At 35.8% G+C, this 25,851-nt stretch overlaps 1 protein-coding gene across 1 annotated transcript in view; it reads left to right on the top strand.

Annotated features, from left to right (window-relative positions):
• LOC136850824 (glycine receptor subunit alpha-4-like) overlaps positions 1-25,851 on the top strand; it is a 93,791-nt gene that overhangs the window by 63,695 nt on the left and 4,245 nt on the right. Inside the window, exons 4-7 of the mRNA XM_067124848.1 lie at positions 12,901-12,983; positions 16,290-16,433; positions 17,440-17,522; positions 23,736-23,870. Of these exons, the coding sequence (XP_066980949.1) occupies positions 12,901-12,983; positions 16,290-16,433; positions 17,440-17,522; positions 23,736-23,870 (445 nt within the window). The remainder of the gene's footprint in view (positions 1-12,900; positions 12,984-16,289; positions 16,434-17,439; positions 17,523-23,735; positions 23,871-25,851) is intronic.

The raw sequence follows: 25,851 nt of genomic DNA, 5'->3' as shown, positions 1-25,851 counted from the left end.
TATATATATATATATATATATATATATATATACATATATATATATATATATATATATATAAATAATAAAAAAATATATATATATATATATATATATATATATATATATATATATATATATATATATATATATATATATATATACATAGAATCAATCTTCCTCAACTGCAACCTTCCACGCTCGTTTAAATCCATTAGAATGGTATATCTTATTCTTTATGTGACGATTTTACATCACTCGCCTGAAGAGAACGTTGATAAAGAATGATCCAAGATGAAACAAAAAGAACTGTCAAGGGATTTTTGGGAATAAATGGCTCATATATATATATATATATATATATATATATATATATATATATATATATATATATATATATATATATATATATATATATATATATATATATATATATATATATATAATTAAGACATTAGATGATTTGATGGCAGGACAATGACATGAGGGAAATGGGAAATTGAATAAAAAGAGAAAAGGAGAACTTATTATAGAATAGGTAACCGAGGGAAAAAACAAGGCGATCTACAGGAAAAAGGAGAACTTACAACAGAACAGGTAACTGTGTAACAAAATAAAAGACCATATACAGAAAATGAATGGAAATATTCTTTTACTGGAAACATCATCATTAGGGAGTGCAGATTTGTGTGAATAACAAGCAACTGAAACAGTTGGTGAATGCTGACGGTTAAGGAGGTTAGAAACGGAGTGAGTCAAGCGTTGACAGGGTTAATGGAAATCTGAGATTGCTTGGTGAAGCTGCTGAGATTTTGAGGAGCTTTGTGTTATGTTGGTGTGTCGTAGTGGTTGTTGTGAAGTCGTCTTAAACGAACTAATCTGAAGAAGAAAAGAAGTAGTTTGGTATTAAGAAAATCTGATATCTGTTTAATCTCTGTAAAAGAAAGAATTTGAAGAAGAAAAATATTAGTCTGGTATATGGAACAGATGATAAATCAGAGAGAATGCATCATACCCTTTAACATCATTAACTAGAGGTGTAGATTCTGGCAGTTTATTGCAAGAACAGTGTTGCAGTGTAAGAGAATTTCATTTATTTGCAAGATTCCTAATACACGAAAAATTTCATTTAAAAGAACTGTAAGCAAAATTTCTCATCTGGAGAATTCATAATCACATCAAAATGCTCAACGGATACACCCAATTCAGTTTGGAAGATCATACTAGTGCCTATTTTGAGCTTCCTTTACTGGCCTTGAGTATGCCCAAGTCACCCTCTTAATGGTTACCAAGAAACGGAAAAGTTCCCTCATACACCATATTTTACTGTATGGAGCAAATCATCAAAGATGGCGGGTGCTCTTAGAAAACTTCCCAAACACCAATCTACCCCCCCCCCCATCCCCTCCCTCTTCCCCCTCTCCTCACTCGATCTCATCCCTTAGAGACTGAGAGAGAGAGAGAGAGAGAGAGAGAGAGAGAGAGAGAGAGAGAGAGAGAGAGAGAGTGAGTTTGCCTAAGGATTTCGAAAAGTTTTAGTAAGTGACTGTTTTACTTTATTATATTTAAACTCTTGAGGATTCAGTCTGGCAGTTTATGAATAGTAAGAGTGGCTAAGAATCGTCTGGGAAGTTATTTTTATTTTTTTATTATTTCAAGAATTCGTTTTCACCATGCGATGTTTATGAATAATTACAGATACGTACGCAGCACCATTTCCTAGTTAAAGATACACATGCAACCTCATTCCATACTTATAAATACGGATGCAGCATTATTTCATGGTCATAAATACGCCTGCAGCATTATTACATAGTTATGAATACGCACCCAGCATTATTTCATAGTTATAAATAAGCATGCAGCATCCTTTCAATCATAAATATGCATGCAGCATCATTTCATAGTTATAAATACGCATGCAGCATCATTTCACAGTTATAAATGCGCATTCAGCATCCTTTCACAGTTATAAATACGCACACAGCGTCATTTCATAGTTATGAATACGCATGCAGCATCATTTCATAGTTATCAATATGCGTGCAGCATCCTTTCACAGTTATAAATACGCATGCAGCATTATTTCACAGTTATAAACACTCGTGCAGCATCATTTCACAGTTATAAATACGCATGCAGAATAATTTCATAGTTATAAATACGCACGCAGCATCATTTCACAGTTACAAATACGCACGCAGCATCATTTCACAGTTATAAATACGCATACAGCATCATTTCATAGTTACAGATACACAAACAGCCTGATTTTACACTTATACAACGGACAAACCTTCATACAGTAAAACATGAACAGAGTTTAGCTTATTAATCTTCTTAGTACTTTCCTATCCATCTTCCCTCTCTTTTGCCTACCCCCTTCTTCAATGTCTACAAGGGCGTTGCTTACTAGCACGAATACCGAGGCATTTAGAGTCACATCACGGTTATACAATCCACGGAATCACAGACGCGAGCACGCGCTGCCCAACCCTACAAGGTCTCGCATAATGGGCGGGCTCTCCAGTCACGTTCGCTTTCCAAAGCCGCCAGTCATGGTTGGAAAGCGAAGTAAAACACGATTCCGGGCGGAGGACCGGGAGAGGAATGGAAAAAATAACTGACACCACCATTTTACAGAGTCCTGTTTTCATTGGCCCTCGCATGGAATAGTTTTTTTTTTTTTTTTAGGATTTAGATTTAGAGATGTGAGGGTAGAAAAATGATTAGAAATCGTGCGGGTCTTCTCTACAGAAGTCAAGGAATGTTTTTTTTTTTGTTAAGTACATAAAACCCGAGTTCTTGTTCTTCGACTCCTGATGTTGGTGTGTTGATAATTGTGTTGCTGATGTCGTTATAGAAACCAAAGAAAGCTTATACATACATTTTGAATTTTAAGTCCATTTTCTACGGAAAGTAAATGACTTTGATAAAAATATGACACTATATTTTTACGATTTGATGCCAAAAATTTTGACTGGCAACTCATAACCCACGTTCATTGCCAACCCCTCCCCTTTCTCCTCTTCTCTCTCTCTCTCTCTCTCTCTCTCTCTCTCTCTCTCTCTCTCTCTCTCTCTCTCTCTCAACTTTCCCTTTAATTTTCCTTAGCACAGACCTGCAACTCCCAACAGTCACCTGACAATGGGAAACTAATTCCTCGCTTAGGTTCACAGACGTACTTTGAGTTACAAGCAAACGCACCTTTGACGTACCTCCTCGTCCGGAAACGAGCACGAGAGAGAGAGAGAGAGAGAGAGAGAGAGAGAGAGAGAGAGAGAGAGAGAGAGAGAGAGAGAGAGAGAGACTGAAGTCTGCCGTTGAAACTGGTTTAATTGCGCTGTCCACAGCAGGACGCACTAACAAAATTTATTGTAGTTTTGAATAACTTTTCATTCGGTGACGTCACTGGCCTGGCCTGGACGCTTGGTGAATAAAGAATTGCTTGCATGCCCGTTCTTTCCTTCTGCTTGCTTTCGTTGGCGATAGATTTGGGGGAATTAAATTGCGCGCTGAGTTTCTTTAATACTTATACATACATACAGGTATGTGTGCATGATATACACAAATACATATACTGTATATATATATATATATATATATATATATATATATATATATATATATATATATATATATATATATATATATATATATATATATATATATATATATATATACAGCAACAACAGTAATTTTTATTTGTTTATCTAAATCCCTTTAGAGAGATTTTGAGAGGCTCTTTGTTTCTCAAGAAAACTTGTATATCTCTTAGTATTTATTGAACATATAATAATAATAATAATAATAATAATAATAATAATAATAATAATAATAATAGAATATAACTAGACATTTTTCCTGTATTAACTATATTTTGGATGATAATAAGACATAACGTCATAAATATAGAACTAAAAAACGTCATAAATATCTAAAAAGAAACCAGAACCATCTTGGAAGATCGCGGTATGTATTCTAGGGGAGTGACGGGTTGTGGTGGGGAGGGGGGGTTAGGTCTCAAGTGAAGGGGGTTGCCTTATGATGGTAGGGGAGGGAGTGCCTTCGAAACCAATAAGACCCCTCTTAATAGTGGAACTTCAGGCGATAAGGTATCTGGAATGCGGAACCCGAGATTAATTATCAGTCAGGGCTTCCCTCATACCCACTCGAGTCATTCTTGATGACGTGGCTGGGTATTTAATACAGAAAAATGAATAAAATCATGAATTAAAGACAGATGATCGTATTGGTTAATTATTTGCATATTTCTAATGCAGTCTAATGATATAATCACTCCTAAGTCTAGTGGATACATTTGAGTAACAGAACTTACCTTCTCATTGTAATGGAATAGAGTTTAGGCCAAAGGCCAAGTACTGGGACCCATGAGGGCATTCAACGCTGAAACGGAAACTGGGAATAGAGAGGTATGAAAGAGGTAGCAGGAGGAAAACCTCTCAGTTCCACTATGAAACAATTGCTAGGAGAGGGTCGACAGCAAGATAGAAAGAGAATATGAATGGAGGTCCAGCAAAAGGAATGAAAGGGGTTGCAGCTAGGGGCCGAAGGGACGCTGCAAAGAACCTTTTCTTTCACTCCGTAATTAAAACAATGAAGAGAAAGCCTCTAAGCATCTGGAGTTCATTAACTCTAAGCAAAAATGGGGAGAGGAAATCGTTCATTGTGCAACGCAAGGAATGCTTGAGAAAATCTGCCAGTAACGATTTCCGATATTTTTTCAAAGTCCGGCTTAATTTACTTGCGTTTTTGCTGTGCAGGAAATGTATGAAACACGTTCATCCACACACATACATCTACACATACACTTCTACACATACGCATGTATACAGAGAGAGAGAGAGAGAGAGAGAGAGAGAGAGAGAGAGAGAGAGAGAGAGAAATCTTATATCTGCTTTTTATCCTCCTCGGTGTAAGTTCCTTCATCGAAGCCAGAGAGAGAGAGAGAGAGAGAGAGAGAGAGAGAGAGAGAGAGAGAGAGAGAGAGAGAGAGAGAGAGTTATCTGAAAAAGTCTCTGATGGATGGCTGTGCCTCCGTTGGATGATCATTACCTCATCGAGGCCCTCCCAATTTTTTACTTATGAAATAATAGTGGAGGAGAGAGAGAGAGAGAGAGAGAGAGAGAGAGAGAGAGAGAGAGAGAGAGAGAGAGAGAGAAGTATCAGTTGACATTTCTAATGAATCACGTCCCTCATTTGGGTGAGAATTACCTCATCGAGGCATTCCCGTCATTTCACTGCAACATGAATAAGGAGAGAGGTTTTACCAGGCAAAGGAACCAATGCCCAACAACTGGACTACATAAGCGACTGTGATTTACACTCTAAGCAAGATAAATTGACGCTGTAATTTCGGGAAAGGGTGCCGGGATTGGGGAGGGGGCGAAAACCCCTTTCCCCACTTCCCACGGAGCAACGAATACCGAAGAAAATGAGCTTCATTTTTCTTCCTGGGAGTGGAAAGGAAAGATGCCGTCGCCTTTATATTTTTCGTTTCTGTCAGTGGGGGCCGTTTTTGGAATAGTAATATCTGAGTGCCACTTTTTAGAGCAATTGTTTTAAAATCAATCTCTCTACATTGAATCTAAATGTGGAAGCTTAACAAATATTCATATATATATATATATATATATATATATATATATATATATATATATATATATATATATATAGATATAATATATATATATATATATATATAGATATATATATATATATATATATATATATATATATATATATATATATATATATATATATATATATATATCTATATATATATGTGTGTGCTGAAGGATACATAGCGTGATAATCTCCCGGCTTAGGGAGGACTATTCTAATGCAGACAATATCCTACTGAATTACAGTGGAAGATATTATTCTCCTGAAATGGAGAATAATATCTTCCTGAATTAGAGATGAATTTTATTCTACAACAGAGAAGCGTGTCCTTCTGAAATAGTGAGGAATACTCTCTTAAAGTAAAGAAAGATACCCACCTCCAAAATAATAAGAATAAGTATAAGAAAAAGATTAAAAAAAGGAAAATGATGAGAATAGCCTCCAAAAATAAAGAGAAAAGTGTTCTAATATAGAGAAGGCTCGCCCACGGATAGAGAAGTATAAGAATATACACTTATGAGATAAAAAGAACAATCATTTTGGAATAGGAAATATAATATTTTTCTTAAATGAAGCAACTCGAGATAAACTGAATTGGGAGATGAAGAAGAGGGGAAAAAACAGTTTGGCGAAAGAACCAGAGCATCAAATGAAAAGGGAATTACTTAAGCAAGCTCATTCAGAAAAAAAAAGATATATACTTATTCATTTAATTTTTGACAAAGCGAGGCAAAGGACCTTACCTCAAAGAAGGTTGTCAAGACTCATGAATATATAAACAAAACGTTTTTCAAATACTTTCCAGTCCTTATGCAACACACAAAGAGTCTTGCTTATCTTTCAGCCTTTCCACGAGAAATAGCACCGACCTCTTAAGAATCTACTTAAGGAAATCCTTCCATCCTCTTACTGTCGGTATCAAAAGACACTTCTTGCTTATTCTAAGTGTTCCCTAAAATGCTTGACTGGTATATAACGTCATTACGGAAAAGAGGCAGTTGCCAACTCACAAATTAGGTATCATTTTAACACTATTTCAGACGCCGCAACTCGACTGGAATTGTCGTGCATATACTTGCAACAGAGAAAGAGTTATATGGCACCCTCTTTGCTTAAGTTAATTGGTTGTATCACCCACAGCACTCTGCTGGATTGGGAGCGTTTAGTTGCATCCAGAAAATTAATTTTCATAACGAAGTTCCAGATGAAAGGAGGGGGAGAATCCACTGGAATAGAAAGGAATCCACTGGAATAGAAAGGAATGGTATCCTGAAGCCGAGAGTAACAATTTTCCATAGAAAAGAGAGTCCTGATGAATTAGAAAGGAGTGCATTCACACAAGAGAAAGCGAAGTTTACTGAAATGGAGGTGGGTGCCCTCTTACAATAGAAGAATATTTTTCTGAAATAGGTAATCATTTTCTCCTGAAAACGAAAGAGTCTTAAAATAGAGACGACTGTCAGCATTCGAAGATAGGTAATCGAGACCAAAAGAGGTAAAAGATATATTTGAGAAAGCTATTGAAAAGAAAAGAAATACTGCAGAAAAGAGGAATGTTGAAAACATAAAAGAAGTAGTTAAGCACTGTATTGCAGTAAAAAAAAAAAAAAAACAGAAACACACCCGTTTATCCACACACATCCTTGCAAAAATATTGTCATTGCTCATGGTAAATGCATCCAGAGTATTTCGTTTTTACTGAACTAACTCTACTTTTTATTTGGCAGCCTTAGCCTTTTCATAAGCCACAATGAAACATTTGGCGGATATGCTCTTGAAGTTTCAATAGATTTTTACGTTGCTCTAGTGTAAAATATCAGAAAATAACGATATTTTTTCAACACTCGAAATGTCCAACGGTTTTCTAGGTGTATTTTAACCCCTGCAGCTAAGTTATCTTTATCCTGCTCTGGCATAAAATATTACAAAACAAAACTCATATCTACTAACACCCCAAAAGCCTGTATCTTTATAAGATGCATATTAGCACTTGCAACTGGGATGAAATTTAAATAAAACTCATATCCATTAACAGCCCAAATGCCTGTACCCTTATAAGATGCTTATTAGCCCTTGCAACTGGGATGAAATTTACATAAAACTCGTATCTATTAACACCCTAAACGCCAGTATCTTTATAAGATGCATATTAGCCCTTGCAACTGGGTTGAAATTTTTTGGAGCGTGTATTTGCTACAAAGGGAAGGACACTCGTTCCCCCGTTAGCTTACGTTAATCGGGTGTATCACCCAAGCCACTTCCCTGGATTGGAAATAGTCAGCCGTTTACTGAACATTTGGTTTCATAAACAAATTCTACAAGGAAAATGGGGCAAACGAGCAAGGTTTAGGAAATTGTCTCACTGCCTGCGTGCTGAGTAAAGTTGGTTTAACAGGGCTTTGAAACCTGTTTGTATTGGTTTCATGTACGACAAGTTTTAGTAAACGGAAAATGAAATGGGGCAAAATACGTACAACAGGAGCAGAATCATAGGGAATGAAATGCTTAGATTTCTATCCTTTGGAACACCAGTTTTTATTTACACATACTGAACATACACACATATACACACGCACACACACATACATACTTACATATATATATATATATATATATATATATATATATATATATATATATATATATATATATATATATATATATATATATACAAATATATTATAAACGGTTTTTCCTCATATACCCAAATACAGAAAAACAACAAAAAATGCTTTTAAGATTATAATACCAAAACAAAATAAACCTGGCCTATCAACCTTTATATCCAAAAACCCACAAGAAGGATTATTCATCCCCTGATCCCAACAAAACCCGGAGAGCGACAGAGAGAAAAGAAGACACGACAAACTCCAAAAACGCAAACAAGAGACAAGAGAATGAAACACCGGGAGAAAACTCACTGAGATTTTTTTGTATTTAATTTCCCGGCGCATCATTGTCCGCCCCCCCCAACATTGATATCATCAAGAACACAAAGCAAACAAATGGCGATAACAGCTTTAAGACGAAGCGATTGCAAATATGCCTGCGGACGTGAATGGGGCAGGGAGGAAGGGAGGGTAAGGGGAAGGGAAGAGGGGAGAGGAGAGAGGGGGAGGGGGAGAAGGACAATTATAAAGCAGACCTCCAGGTCTATCCCGATGCGACACAAAAGAACTCCTGCGCCTTCTCGCGTTCTTGCATCGATTTGGAAGCGTCTTCCTAATATTACGCATTAGGCTCACTTTTGCTCGTCCTAATTGAGGCGTAATGACACCTAATGATCCCTCCTCCAACCCTCCTTCCCTCCTCCTCATTCTCCTCCTCCTCCTTCTTGCACCTTCGCTGAGTGAGATACGCGCGCGTCCGAGAGAGATCTCAGATTGCAATGGGCGCATTCAGGAGACTTTATTGCCCGTCTCTGTCTCTTCCTCATGGGGTTCGAACCGTATGTAAATGCGGACGAATAATAATACGAGAGTTCGAAACACGTTTACAAGTTCGAGAACGATTGCGAAAGCTTCGCGAGACGATCTCGACGGGCATCACACGCTGCGCGGACTGAGCAAGATCTGCTGGGGGTTTAATTAATTCCTTTCTGTTCTGTTATCGTCTTTTGCTTGTTATTCAGTTTTTACTATTCTTCCTTTTCTCTGTTATTTTTTCACTTACGGCTGTTTCATTCTGAGAAAAATTGCTTTACAATAAATGGACTTTTAGGCTTTAAGAATACTAATTACAAATGGTACCATTAATAATTCATATTTTAATTAAAAATAGGTTTAGTGTTTTAAGACCACTGATTAGGAAAGGTTTTTTTAATATCGTTTTAATTCCCTTTTCTGCAGAGCGACTGTTTACGTCATATTTTTTTTTGTAGGTATTAATTCAGGCCTTGTTCGCGAGAGCTAGTCAGAGTATTGGCTTTCTTTGTATTTTCCTCTGATGCTCATAATCTAGGCTTTGCTCTCGTGAGTTACCCAAAAACTGTCTTTCGTAGAATTCCAAAGGGTGTCTAATACATTTTTAGGGTACTATTTCTGACCATGCTTACGATAAGTAACAAAAAAATAGGCCTTTGTTTACCCTTGTTGTGCTGTGAGAGAGAGAGAGAGAGAGAGAGCTATCAATATTTGAAAATTTATGCCAATTTTCACCAAATTTTGTCATAGATCATTTAGCGGAATAATGAAATAGAAAATTTCGAGGAAGACGGCAGCGTATGAAAGGCAATACTTGAAAAAGCTGATTCTCCAATTCTTTATAGAGACAACGAATTAACACTCTTATAACTTATCAAAGAAAACAATCCATGCAACTGCACATGCTGAAATATAAATATAAAAATATACAGAATTTGTCTACTGAGCTTCATACCCTGGGGTTCCAGATACAGGCAACAACGAGAACCTTAAGATCTAACTGTAAAAAAATGACAAACGAATGTCTTATTTTGTATCTACATTTATGAAATTTGGAAATAATAGACCAAATATCATAAATATACAGAGTTTAACCATTTAACCTCACGCTCTGGGTGTCCAGTTACAGGCAACAACGAGAAACCTCAGCATGCCATTGGGAAAAAAAATGACAGACGACTGTCGTTTTTAGATATTATATACATATATATGAAATTTCGTAATGATAGCCAACCAGTATCAAAATATATACGAAATACGCGAGCCAGCGAGCGAACCATACACCCGAAACAGGATGAAAATAATCTTTTTGAAAAAACCAATATAGACTTAATCTCCAAAGGGACTAAATGATAGAAATTTTATGAATACGGCCCAAAATACATCTGGTACATGGAAAGGGGGTGGATGGGATAACCGCCCCCCCACCTTCCCCCCAACCCCTGGGCAATTAGACCCCTCCAAAATAACAATCGAGCTCAACCTTTTGGTCATAACTGGCGGACGAACAGACTTAGATTTGATATTGCATGAAACTGAGGACTCTATATGGATGTTTAATTTGATTGCGCTCGCCTCTGGGGAAACTGTTATTGGCTGAAAGGCCTTTTTTTTCACTAGAGTCATTAACCTTCCGTGTCCTTTTGCATGGATGGCACGTTAATCAAATGGTCTTTGGTGGAATACGGTGGTCTTGTTTCTTGGGAAACTGTTAGAAGGCATCGTGGCTGTTTTCGTGGCTGTTTTAGTTTGCGGATATCTTGATGCTACGATGGTCTTGTTTCGATTCATCGTGGCTGATGAAGAAACGAATTAAAGATCATTTAAATTTCCATTTTGAGGATTTGGTCACTGTCCACAAATAGTTTGCAGGATATCCTTTCCCATCTGCAATGTGAATACGGTGTCCTTGTTTCTTGGGAAATTGCTAAAGTGCATCGTAGCTGTTTTAGCGAGGCTAGGATTCAGATGAAGAAATTAATTAAAGATCATTTAAATATCCATTTCGAGGATTGGGTCACTGTCCACAAATGGTTTGCAGATATCCTGTCCCATCTCCAATGTAAATGCGGTGTCCTTGTTTCTTGGGAAATTGCTAAAGTGCATCGTAGCTGTTTTAGTGGGGTTAGGATGCAGATGAAGGAATAATTTAATAACTTAAACTTACATTTAGAGGTTTTGGTCACCGTTCACAAATAGTTTGGAATTATCTAGTCTCATCTTCGGTGCAGTTTTGACAAAACTGACGAAGAGAAGAAATATCTCGAAACGGTCTGTTATTTTTATCATCTTAACTCAGGATTTGTAGTTTATCAAAATTCATTAATGACATCACGTATAGATATGTTATTTTTAATTCCTGAAAGGGCAATATCAACTCCAAGGGACATTTTAGTATATTTTGAAAATATCATGAAGCAATTTTGATTATATCAGGACTATGCAAGGTTAGAAGATAGATTTTTCTTGTACGTTATTTAATGCAAGGTCAACTCATTTCTACAAAATACAGAATAAAAAATAGAAATAGAAAAAAAATTACCTATCCATCTCTCTATCTATCTATCAAGATATTTATATAGATAGATAGACAGATAATGGGCAGATAGATAGATAGATATTCGCAAGCACAAAATTGATTCTCTCTCTCTCTCTCTCTCTCTCTCTCTCTCTCTCCCATCACCTCCTCTCCCCTCTTGATACGTTGTGTCAATTCAAATCTCTTTAATCGAATATTGGTGTTGGAGGCCCCCAAACGATGCCATCAACATAAAACTGAGTGAAAGCGCCTTGAAAAATTCGCGGGATGGGTTTACCTTCTGCAATATGCTTTTGGCCGAAGCCTCGACACAGCACGTCCAGATAATGGGGTCCGGCGTTTGCATTTCGTGCCTTTTCCTTCCTCAGAGAGAGAGAGAGAGAGAGAGAGAGAGAGAGAGAGAGAGAGAGAGAGAGAGAGAGAGAGAGAGAGAGAGAGAGAGAGAGAGATTTTTCTTCCCAGGAACCCTACCCAGGAAAAGTGACAGTTGAGAGTTAGTCTTTTCTCTCCCCTTTTCTCCAACTTTAGGAGAGAGAGAGAGAGAGAGAGAGAGAGAGAGAGAGAGAGAGAGAGAGAGAGAGAGAGAGAGAGAGAGAGAGAGAACTGAAATTCTTTAAGAGTTGCTCTTTTCTGTTGTATTTTGATGTTCCAGATTATATAAAAGAGTTTGTCAATAAAAATTTTCAAAACATTTGCTCCGAAACGTATTCTACATAAGAAAAATATCACCTAATATGTTCTCCTTTTTATAAATCGACGTCAACTGCATTTTAATTTTTATCTAACAAGAGTGATACTACACCTTCATATTTGACATACAAGACTGAAAATGAGTATTTGTCATATAACACTCTTCTTCTCCGCTTATATTGTAATGTATCTCGAAACTCGGCAAATGCTTTTCATATCACAGAATGCACGCTGACACTCAGATATTAACAGCCTGTTGCATTCCGTCACGAGATATTGACTTTACTTCTCAATATTGTAGAACAGCTTGCTTAAAATCTTTTAAAATGTCTTCGTACATATCTGAAAATTTCTTATTACAGTGAATTCTATATAAGTTTTACATTCATTTGTTTTTCCTTTATTATTTTCAATTATATTTTTAAAATTTTGCCTTGTTTCACTGGAGGATTGTCTGAATATTAAACTGTGCTTTTTAAAACCTACTAAATTTAATATTTCATTCTTTATCAACTAGTACAAGTTCGATTAATATCACATTCTTTCATTTAATTTTCCTCCTGCACCAGTTAGTGAATCGTCCAATTAATGACATATTCTTAACTACTGGTTTTCTTCTTCCAGACGTACGTCGCAGACATATTCTTCGCCCAGTCCTGGAAAGACCACCGGCTTCGTTTTCCAGACAACATGAATTCCAGCTACCGGTAAGACATATCGACTGATCTCACGAGAGACAGATTTCCCTTGCAGCGAAAAGCATTCACGAGAGTCTTCCATAACAGAGCCAATTTACGAATGAGTGTTTTCTTACCATCAAGGGAGATTCATTATTATGTGGTCTTATCAAAGGGGGGATTCCATGAAATATAATGCGGATTATTCTCGATGAATTAACGATGTAAGGCTTTTGGTATTCAATGTACCATCTTATTTAATGTACTTTACCGAGAAGTGAAATTAAGGGAAGGGGGATAGGGAGGGAGAGGGGAAAGAGGAGGGAAAGGGAAGGGGAAGGGGGAAGGGGGAAGGGAGGGGAGGGGAAGACAGAGACACACACACACACATACAACACACATAGAAAGGCAGCCAAGGAAATTAATATAATTAGATTTTAGAACAGGGGTGTGGAGACGTTCAGTTTATTTAGGTTTCCCTCAAAATTATTATACTTTAAGTGTCTTAGGAGATTAAATCCATTACTGTGTCAGTGTAATAATAATAATAATAATAATAATAATAATAATAATAATAATAATAATAATAATAATAATAATAATAGCATGAGCCTTGAAATGGAGAGACAAATCCACAGTTATGTATATGTACATATATTTAAAGATAAATCTGTACAGAAAGCTTTCGGGAAACAGTTTCCCGAAAGCTTTCTGTGCAGATTTAGCTTTAAATATATGTACATATGCATAACTGTGGATGTTTTTCTCCAATAATAAGAGTAACACATAAAAACTACTGTGAAGTTATTCTCCAAAATTGGCCTTCCTTTCACTAACCAATAGTTTAGCCACACTGTCCATCTCGAGCCTTATTAAAATCCAGATTCTAAACTTCTGTGATAATGACACAGGCTATTACTCGTGGTCACCCATTCGAATTCTGACCACACCAGTATAGTTACTTGAAGAAATCAACACTCTTTAACAATTTCCACATAAAATGTCTGTTAGCCTAAGGGCAATTTCATAAACTTTTTGGTAACCCATTCGAGCACTGTCCAAATCCACAGTAGCTACTTGCAATCTCCAGCCCTTTACAATCATAAAACGGTTGTCAGCCGAAGGGTAGTTATAATCAAGAACAGTAATCTCCCTGAAGATTACAAGGTAAAAAAGTCCTCATGGGCATCGCAAGGCTCATAGGGCCGGCTCTGACCTCCGGTTTCTTAGGCCGACAGCCAGTGGGGGAGAAGTCCCGTTGCCAAAGACAAGTGGCCAGTGTGTCGCTACGCCCATAGCCCGAGGGCTGGAACCTATTTTCTTACTAACCCTTTCGAGTTTTCAGACCGCTAGGTTGGCGGGCCACCGGGTTTATGCAGTGGCGCCATCCCCAAGCCACCAGTGAGCTGTGGATTTGAACCCCGGTTCTCTCGACTGGTAGGCGAAAACCTTATCACTGCGCCAACGCGGCAACGAAGATTGCAATGCTCACAAAATGTTATTCGAAAATATACTGGGCTATGAGACGCCGTTTCCTGGGTCATATTTAACAGAAGAAGGAAAGAAATTATCCTCAAGGTCATTATCGTTGTTCTTGTCTGGGTAAATTGTAGAATACGTCTCCCATATCTCAGGCAATGAGAGTTCGAAGTAATGTTTTTGTTTGGCGTTCAAGCTGCGGGGAGTCTGTGATGTTGTAACGGCATTCTAGAACCAGTTCCATTGTTTTATGTTCATTCATACTAAGAGAAAATGTAATTAGGATAAATTTCTATGTTTTTTTGTATGTTTTGGTCATTACAAGTATATATATGCCTCTGATAACTTTTTTATCTCTCTCTCTCTCTCTCTCTCTCTCTCTCTCTCTCTCTCTCTCTCTCTCTATCTGTATATATATATATATATATATATATATATATATATATATATATATATATATATATATATATATATATATATATATATATATATACATATGTATGTATGTATCTATACACACGCGCACACACACATATAAATATATATATATATATATATATATATATATATATATATATATATATATATATATATATATATATATATATATACATATATATATATACATATATAAATATATTATATATATATATATATATATATATATATATATATATATATATATATATATATATATATATATATATAGATAGATAGATAGACAGATAGAAATAACCAGATGAATAACATCTTTTGGAGCCATCCCAGGAGAAGGCGTGTAACAAAAAGCTACACATACCGGTGAAAGTCAAAGTCACATATAAGCATCGATGAAACGAACCCTCAACTTACAAACACTGGCCCAAAGAAACCTTCTTTAGCCAAAAATAAAGAATAAAATTTTAAAAAAATGAGACTAGAATAAAAAATTAAAAAGCAAGACCCAAATAAGAGAAATTACTGCTAATCCACCCGATGCAAAAGTGCCACCGAATACCTCCTCCGTGGTCTCGACAGCACAGCAAATATTAATTCAATTTTCACACTTTTTCCCCCCTCCCTCGCCTTGATGTTTCCGATATCTTGACGCGAGGTTTCATAACCTCTTGACCTCTTGGGGGAAGGGGAACTCTCGCTCCAAGACGCCGTTCGAGTGCTTTTCGGGGAGGGGAAGGGAAGGGGAGGAAAAGACTGAGAAAAGTGGAAAAGGAGGGGGGGAGGAGGAGAGGATAAGGGAAAAGGGTAAATCTCCAGGGGAGTTAGGTGGTAACATATTTCTTGGGAATGGGTTTATGTTTTGTGCATATATATATATATATATATATATATATATATATATATATATATATATATATATATATATATATATATATATATATATACATACATACACACACACATATATATATAAGGACACAATCAGATAAAAAAGTCGACTGGTGGATATCACAGAGTATAAAATGTCATGTGGTTAGCAACCTAAAAAAAAAAAAAAAAAAAAAAGATTTGCTGAGGGCTGGAACTTCTCTGGAGCTACCTACTTTAAAGGAAAGGGGAGTATAGCAAGAATAAAAATAAAACATATTAGAAATAAGTTAATGTTGTATAAATATAGGAGATTCCCCAAAACATAGAATTTCTGACATACTATACAATCTTTATAATCTGATCTCTCTCTCTCTCTCTCTCTCTCTCTCTCTCTCTCTCTCTCTCCAACAGCCTTCAAGTTATTCACATTTTTTGTCTCACTCCCTTCAACTAGCAGGTAACTGGAGGTCTCTCTCTCTCTCTCTCTCTCTCTCTCTCCAACCAAGAGGTTTTACATTCTTTTATTATTTTCCTCTCTTCAACCAACAGGTTACTAGAGGTGGATTGGTTGAAGGACATGTGGCGTCCAGACAGTTTCTTCAAGAACGCCAAGCAGGTCACCTTCCAGACGATGACCATCCCAAACCACTACGTTTGGCTCCATAAAGATTCTACGATCCTCTATATGGTCAAGTAAGCGGTCGAGTATTTTCACATTTTTTTCGGGTTTTTTGATATTAAATGGTATTTTAGGCATGTTACATATGGTCTCAATAATAATAATAATAATAATAATAATAATAATAATAATAATAATAATAATAATAATAATAATAATCATCATCATCATCATCAATAATCATCATCATCATCATCTATATGGTCAAGTAAGTGCAATCATTCAAATACATCAGGAGTTTTCCAGCTTTCTTCCTCATATATGGTCATTCTATGATCTATGGGGGATTTTCATATCAAATGGTATTTTAGGCATGTTCTATATATTGTGAATAATAATAATAATAATAATAATAATAATAATAATAATAATAATAATAATAATAATAATAATAATAATAATAATAATAATAATAACACAATGAAGAGGAAAACAACTGTATTTTGGTCTGTTTAAGTATTTTAAAATTTGTATATAGATATATCAAAAGCAAGCTCAACTCTTGTTATATATATTAATACTGAAACCTACTACAACTTACGAAAGTGTTCTCTTTAGATTTCAATATACTTTGACAGAGCATAATACTGTGGATTTTATGATAATAATAATAATAATAATAATAATAATAATAATAATAATAATAATAATAATAATAATAATAATAATAATAATAATAATAATAATAATATATGAAGGGAGAAAGTCTACGGCTACCACACGCCATGTTTAACTTACCCGAGGCAGAATAAAAAGTTACTTTATTCAGAGCAATTACCTGCCTTATCCAGATTATGTACATTGGCTGACTCTTAGCAGATGTCAGCCCTGAAGAAAAGGAAATAGTAAGAAGAACTGAAAAGACCTTATAAAAAATCAATTCCACTGAAGCTGCCATTCTCGTTAACAAAATAATAATAATAATAATAAGAAAAGAAACTTTATCACTCGTTTTGAATTTAACAAAATATTTATTTTGAATTTGACAGAATATTGAGGAAAATTATTCTCTCCTTACAGACTTACGCTGACCCTATCCTGCGCCATGAACTACGCCATCTACCCGCACGATACCCAAGTGTGCAAGATGCAGATGGAGAGCTGTAAGTACCCAGTTGCTTTCATCATTTGCGTAATTCACTGAATGTTTTGTGCGTTAGTGATTCTTCGTGGAGGACGATGGCGGATCCTTTGTGAATTAATTTTTTTTTATTATTGCTTCGGTCATTCCATTTGTAGTTTTCTAAAAAGCAAACTATTGTGCCGGCTTTGTCTGTTCGTCCACACTTTATTCTGTCCGCACTTTTTCTGTCTGCCCTCAGATCTAAAAAACTACTGAGGCTAGAGGGCTGCAAATTCGTATGTTGATCATCCATTCTCCAATCATCAAACATACCAAATTGTAGCCATCTAGCCTCAGTAGTTTTTAAAAATTTTATTGAAGGTTAAAGTTAGCCACAATAGTGCTTCCGGCAACGATATAGGGTAGGCCACCACCGGGCCATGGTTAAAGTTTCATGGGCCGCGGCTCATACAGCATTATACCGATACCATCGAAAGATAGATCTATTTTCGGTGGACTTGATTATACGCTGTACAGAAAACTCGATTGCACCCAAGAAACTTCGGCGCATTTATTACTTGTTTTTATCGTTTCCAAAATTCCTAAAATACTTGGGAGTTCGGGAAGTATAGTTTATAGGTCTTTCATTTTATGACGATCTATATTTTCCACAGAAAATCATAGAAAAAAAAACACATATGTGAGAATATAGTCTTTATATATGCATAGAATCCTTCATTCTTTTTTTCATTAACGTCGCTTTTATGTCTCTTACCCCTATTCTCTCTCTCCCTCTCTCTCTCTCTCTCTCTCTCTCTCTCTCTCTCTCTCTCTCTCTCTCTCTCTCTCTCTCTCTCTCTGCTGGTAATTATTAAGCAAGATCATTTACAATGAATCACTCCGTATCTCTGCTCCCTGGTGCATTTTCAGCTGTGTGGCTTAAATATATGCTGAGTTAAACTGTGAGTCACAGTTGTATTTTCAGCAGTATGGCCACGTAATCCAAAACGAGAGAGAGAGAGAGAGAGAGAGAGAGAGAGAGAGAGAGAGAGAGAGAGAGAGAGAGAGAGAGAGAGAGAGAGAGAGAAATCTAAGGGATTATTCTGGTTCCCGCAAAATCATGATCCTCATCATTCACTACGAAATAGACAGATAACAGAGAGAGAGAGAGAGAGAGAGAGAGAGAGAGAGAGAGAGAGAGAGAGAGAGAGAGAGAGAGAGAGAGAGAGAGAGAATAAAATTAAACGCGGAGCGGCTTACAATCCTCCCACCAAACAGAGAAAAATAATTAGAACTTGTTTTTAACAGCTCGGCCTCAATGTCATTTGCCAAATCATCATAATTTCATGGAATCCTCGCTGGGGGAGGAAAGTGGCGTTCCAATTAGCATGGGATTTGAGGCGTTTCTTATATACTATTCGACAAACAACTCGTCATCGCGTTCCTCGAAGACCCGTAAGGGGGAATGGATTACGTCGTCGATGTGACTTATTCAATTACGAAATAATTCTGACAACTAGATTTTATTTTTTGAAAAATTCAAGTGCAGAACAGAACTTCATCTTTTTTCTTTTATAGACCCGGCTGGCTTTTAAATGAACCAGTAATTTAAATGTCAGATGGTTCCACGTGAAAAATATTTACACTTCATGATAATTTTGCCCTCGCCATTACCTCTGTAATTAGTGTATGAGTAAATATGATTGTAATTACTCTGTGCTTCTCTTTAAATGCCTCCTCCCTCACCCCCTGCCTTATAATATGAGACGTGTATATCTCTTTTTGAGATTAAACACCATTTTTCTTCGACCTACACTCCCTCTTATTTACTCCGAGATGTAACCTACTACTGAGACCTTTCCCTGAAAAAGCGGGACACCATCTCTTAAAAACTAACCACAGAATTTTCTTGAAAATAATCTCATTGTTTCCCACACCCAAATTACTACCGGAATTTAACTTAACCGCCTAACCTAACCTAATCTAGGGGCATGGAAAAAAAAAAAACCGGGGCTGGTGCAATACCAGCACATATCTCAGGAATTCGCCTCCGTGTCTGCTATCTATCTATCTATATATACATATATATATATATATATATATATATATATATATATATATATATATATATATATATATATATATATATATATATATATATATACACACACACACATATATATATATATATATATATATATATATATATATATATAGTAGCACATTTACTGTAGCATTCTTTCATTTACTTAAGACATTTTTCTAATTTCCTGTATTATTTTATCCTCGAGGCTAAAACTCTTACGGAGAAGCAAAGATTAGAAAAGTGTTGTACAACATCGTACCTTTGACACTTCACCACTCCATTAAAATAATAATAATAATAATAATAATAATAATAATAATAATAATAATAATAATAATAATAATAATAATAATAATAATGGAGAAACAAATCAACAGTTATGTGTATGTACATATATTTAAAGATAAATCCGTACAGAGAGCACTCGGGAATCGGAGAGGGGAATCGAACAGATTCCCGAAAGCTCTCTGTCTATATTTATCTTTAAATATATGTATATGTACATAACTGCAGATTTGTTTCTCCATTTCAAGACTCATGCTATTAAGAGTATTTTTAATAATAATAATAATAATAATAATAATAATAATAATAATAATAATAATAATAATAATAATAATAATAATAATAATAATAATATTTTTGACACTTCTACTTTTAATAATAATAATAATAATAATAATAATAATAATAATAATAATAATAATAATAATAATAATAATAATAATAATAATAACAACAATAATAATAATAATAATAGATTCACAATTTCGTGAAAAAAATCTGAGTAATAAGAATAAAAATTTTAACGTTAACACTGATGGGGAACACCGTTCAGGTGTTCGAAAGTGTTTGGTTCTTTTTGCATAGTAATGTATTTACTATATAATTGTGGATTTTTATTACTCAGATAATAATAATAATAATAATAATAATAATAATAATAATAATAATAATAATAATTCACTTATGACCCCCTCGTCACTTCAACGACAGCTGCAGGCTAGCTTAGCCTTGACTTCCCTGCCTGACAATCATAAAATTCCAGGCGGGAGTTGACTCAGTACAACAAACAGCACTCACCAACATAAACAAACAACAGAGAGGCCGATTTACGAGGAAATGTGAGGTAACGTTGGAAAGGAAGGGGGGTGGTGGTGGGCGGGAGGGAAATGCCAGGTGTGACTGATCAAAATAATAATAATTAAATAGTGACACACACACACACACACACACACACAAGCACACAAGCACACACACACGCACATACACAGACGCTGCAGAACAAAGCAAGAGGCAGATTTAGACTTTTTAGTTTTTTTTTTTTTTGGGGGGGAGGGACTCAGAACTTGAAGGCCATTGGGTCGTATCATTAACAATTACTGAATCAGAACTGGGAAGGGTCTATCTCCGCCCCTCTCCCCCCCCACCCACCAAAGGGATCTCACACTGAAGGTCAGGAGGTGACTTGCTTGCAACAACAGAGAGAGAGAGAGAGAGAGAGAGAGAGAGAGAGAGAGAGAGAGAGAGAGAGAGAGAGGGTGGCAGCCCACGCAACTTAGGTGGGTGGGTGGTCAGCGCCAGTTGGCGCCATCTTTAAAGAGCGCGCTGCCAGAAAGATTTACCTTGTTGAACCCTTTTAATTATTTATCTCCCAAGTCTTTACCAGCTCTCAGAGTGAAAGAGAATTATGGGAAATGTAATAATGAGACTCATTAAAACACATTTTCAGGGCGCCATCTTTAAAGGTCTACTTCGTGTACCCCTTGAGTCATTAATCTCCCAAGTCTTCACCAACTCACAGAGTAAAAGAGATTTATGAGAAATGTAATAATGAGACTCATTAAACCACATTTTCTCATTTAACAGTCAAACAATTAACTGGCAGTTAAGAAAATGGTGAAAATACTCTAGAAAAATCAGTTTAAAGACGACGTCCTTTAAGAGGGAGTGGGATGCTGAGGTGATTATGTGAACATTTGTTCCAAATCTGAGATAAAATCAGACAGGGATGAATTAATGGAACGATTTGTTTTTATTTTCAGAAACTGAATCTTGTTGGAATATTTCTCATTAGTGCAAGACTGCATGTAATAAAATTTAATAATTCAGAATAATGTACAAGTGAACATTTGCTTTATATCTGAGGTAAAATCAGAGAAGAATTAATGGAACGGTTTATTTTCATTTTCAGAAAATTAATCTTGTTGGAACATTTCTTATTAGTGCAAGACTGCTCGTCATTTTAATACTGAGAATAATGAAAAGAGAAAACAAATAATGTAAAAGTGAACATTTGTTCTAAATCTGAGATCAAATCAGACAGAGAAGAATTGATGGAACGATTTATTTTAATTTTCAGAAAATGAATCTTGTGGGAACATTTCTTATTGGTACAAGACTGCTAATAAAATTTAATTATCAGAACAATGAAAAGAGAAAACAAATAATGTAAAAGTAAACATTTGTTCCAAGTCTGAGATAAAATCAGACAGAGTTGAATTAATGGAACGATTTATTTTCATTTTAAAAATATTAATCTTGTTAGAACATTTCTCATTAGTGCAAGACTGCTTGCCATTTTAATAATGAGAATAATGAAAGGAGGAAAAAATAATGTAAAAGATAAAGTAAGATTTATAAACAAATAAAAAATACGAATAATGATTAAATATATAAGACGACGTACAATACAAGGGAGACAAAAAAAAATTTAACGAATATAAAACAAAACCCAACCCCCCAAAAAATAATAAAAAAATACGACACTCCAACACGATCGGAAATCTTTTCGAATAAGCATTGAGAATTGTACTATTGTCGGAATCCAATAATATTTTTAGCCGTTCTTTATTGTTTTTCCCTAAAAATTTGTTTATTCCATTTTTTTATGGTGCAAACATTGAAAAATAGTTCAGAGTTATAATGATTTTTTTTATTCGCGTTTACACTGGCGTCATTTGCAATGCATTATTAATATTCATATCAGAAGAATGATATACTGATTAAAATGTTTTAGAGTTCATATTACTTGCGACAAGCACTGAAAAGATTAATAGAGATTGATTTTCATTTGTTATTTATGAGCGAAAAATGAAGGAATTTCTGCGGTAGAATCCCTCATTAAAAGTTCAAATGAGGTGTGCTGTATGTATATATCGCTAGAAGCAAAATTAAACATCCTTACTTTCCTTTAGTTTTCTTTTGTCACTATATTCCATTTTTTTGTTGCTTAAGAATTCTTCGCTTAATGATGCGATTATCTTATTTCTCAAAATTTATTCATCTTTGTGCCTTATTTCCTGTTTTTTTTTTGTGTGATCTGCTACTATGTCCCATACGGAAGGATTATTAACGCACATTGGTATATATCCTTCCTTCCCTTCAAGTCATAGGTCAAATGTCAGTAACTCACGCTGGTATATACCTTCCTAACTTAGGTCAAAGGTCACTGTCATTAACTCTCATTACTATATACCTTCCTACCTTTCAGGTCATAGATCAGTGTCATTAACTCACACTTGTATATACATTCCTACCTTTCAGGTCTTAGGTCAATGCCATTAATTCGGGTATATACCTTCCTATCCTAGGTCAAAGGTCACTGTCATTAACTCTCATTACTATATACCTTCCTACCTTTCAGGTCATAGATCAGTGTCATTAACTCACACTTTTATATACATTCCTACCCTTCAGGTCTTGGGTCAATGTCATTAATTCGGGTGTATACCTTCCTACCCTAGGTCAAAGGTCACTGTCAATAACTCTCATTACTATATACCTTCCTACTCTTCAGGTCTAAGGTCAATGTTGTTTATTGAAAAAAAAATGGGTTTATTGTGTCCCAAAAACTCAACCCCCAGCACTTTCCTGTTCCAGGTCAATGTCAATAACTCGGGCATGTACCTTCCTACCCTTCAGGTCATAGGTCAAGGCCCCTTGTTAATCTCTCCCCACACGAAAAAAAAAAGGATTTACTGTGGCCTAAAAACTCAAGCCCGTGGGCACTTTCCAGCGGCCGTCCTCTTTAGTGGAAGCCGAAAGATTAAACCATATTGCATTTCCTCTTTAAACTTGTGCCGCCATCTGACTCCTTCTCGACGTCAGTAAACCTCCAATTCTCACGATATATTTTTTAATCCCTCATATTTTTCCCTCCTGCAGTGTCCCACACGACGGAGGACCTCATCTTCGACTGGGACAAAGAGGTCCCCTTGGAGGTGGCGTCCAACATCGAACTCCCTCAATTCGACCTCGTCAGGAATCACACGGCCGATTGCACCCAAGTCTACTTCACAGGTGAGGGTCTTCAGTGTGGTGTCTTTCTATTCTTTCCTGTGTGGTGGGGGTGTGAAGAGAAAGGAATGAGAATCCAGGTCCTTCGTGTCTTCTTTGATTGCAAAGGTAACGGTAGATCCAACTCTCAAGTTTGCAGGGGCATTGCAGAGGCGTTGCAGAGGCAAAGGTAACAGTAGATTCACCTGTGAAGTTTACAGAGGCATTGCAGACGCTTTGCAAAGGCAAAGGTAACAGTAGATTCACCTGTGAAGTTTGCAGAACCACTGCAGAGGCGTTGCAAAGGCAGAGGTAACAGTACATTCACCTGTCAAGTTTTCAGAGGCATTGCAGAGGCGTTGCAGAAGTATCTGTTCACGTCTCCAGGATCCTCACGAAAGATTCACGCTTCCTAGAAACTAGTTCGATTCAATGGAAATGAATCGACGTTTTTTCATTCTTTGATTCCTGGTCTGCGAAGCAGGAAGCAGCTACAATTCCGCGTCTGGCAATTATTCAGTGGGTCAGGCCCTTCCGTATTCACTCTCGAGCGCGCAGGTGGGAATTACGTCAACGGAACAACTTACGTCACGCTGCCGGGGCCCCTGACGTCAGAGCTACATGATCCAATCATGATCTGAACTAGGAACGATGACGTGATATATATGACGTCATATATATGGCGTCATAACTGAACGACCAATCACAGGGCGTTGCAGCTGATGACGTAAGGATAAAACAACTTTTGAGAGCCAGTAACAATACGGTTTCTTTGATGAAAGTTGTCGATATCCGCCTACCAGTTCCTTTTGTTAATGAGGTAATTATAAAGCATCAAAGGTTCATCGTCAATTAATGTTACATTTCATCTATTATGCAAATCGCTCCTTATTTTGGACATCTGATAAGTCGCAGCTTTTAAAGGAGAGACAGCCTACGGCCGGTCCGTTTTGACCATAAAAAACGATAAATTGACCAAAAATATGAAATTTGACTTAATCCACTGCTTTTAAATCCATCTGATTTGCCACAGATAATGTTGAAAACGATTTATTTTCTTTTTAAAAGACATTATCATTTTACAAAGTGCAAAGTTCAAGTTAAATCGCCCTTGCACCTTACAGAAATTTTTCCTCCATTTACAAAAAATATTTTTATGCTCTAGGGAAATTTCAGCATGTACCACTCTTATGAAATTTGTTATTCGAAGGACCTTAGAATGCTATTTCTCTCTTCTCCTCGAATATTTTCTATATAAGTAATTTTTATATAAAAAACAATCTGCTTTTATGATTATTATTGCCATTCGACAGCGATTTTTGTTTCATTCACAAGATATTTAAACAAAATATTTGCGAGAAAGGCACTAAAAATATTTTTCAAAATAATTGTTCCTGGAAGCGTTTTCACAGACAATAAAGATATTCGTAAGAATATTTTTCCCACGAAGCACCGCGACGGAGGAGACAGAAAGTAAATAAAGACAAAAGACGAAAAATAAAAACCGTCTAAAAATAACGTAATTAGAATTGAAAAAGAAAGTAAATCCCTGGGAATTCGATGTCATTTATTGTTTAACAGAACTATAACAGCTTCCTTTCCATATCTGTAATTACTTTTTGCACGACGTTGTTTCAGATAAAACTGATCCTTTTGTGACCAATATCAAATGAAAAATCATTTTGATATCACCGGTGAAAGTAACCAAGGTTTGCTATTTGTGTTCATAAATTTTTTGCAGAAATAGAGATCGGATTTGTGATATCTTTTCGTAGAAATTATGATCGCATTTGGGATAAATCTTTGTAGAAATAATGATCGTATTAATGATACCTTTTTTTATAGAAATACAGATCATATTTGTGACACCTTTTTTGTAGAAATGAATATCGAATTTGTGATAACTTTTTTGTAGGAATAAAGATCAAATTTGTGATAACTTTTTGTAGAAGTAATGAAAGTATTTCTGATACGTTTCTGTAGAAACAATGACCGTATTTCTGAT

The sequence above is a fragment of the Macrobrachium rosenbergii genome, chromosome 22 (assembly GCF_040412425.1).
Source record: "Macrobrachium rosenbergii isolate ZJJX-2024 chromosome 22, ASM4041242v1, whole genome shotgun sequence".
Lineage (NCBI taxonomy): Eukaryota > Metazoa > Arthropoda > Malacostraca > Decapoda > Palaemonidae > Macrobrachium > Macrobrachium rosenbergii.
The sequence above is the reverse complement of the archived record's forward strand: the minus strand, read 5'-3'. Positions and strand labels throughout refer to the sequence as shown.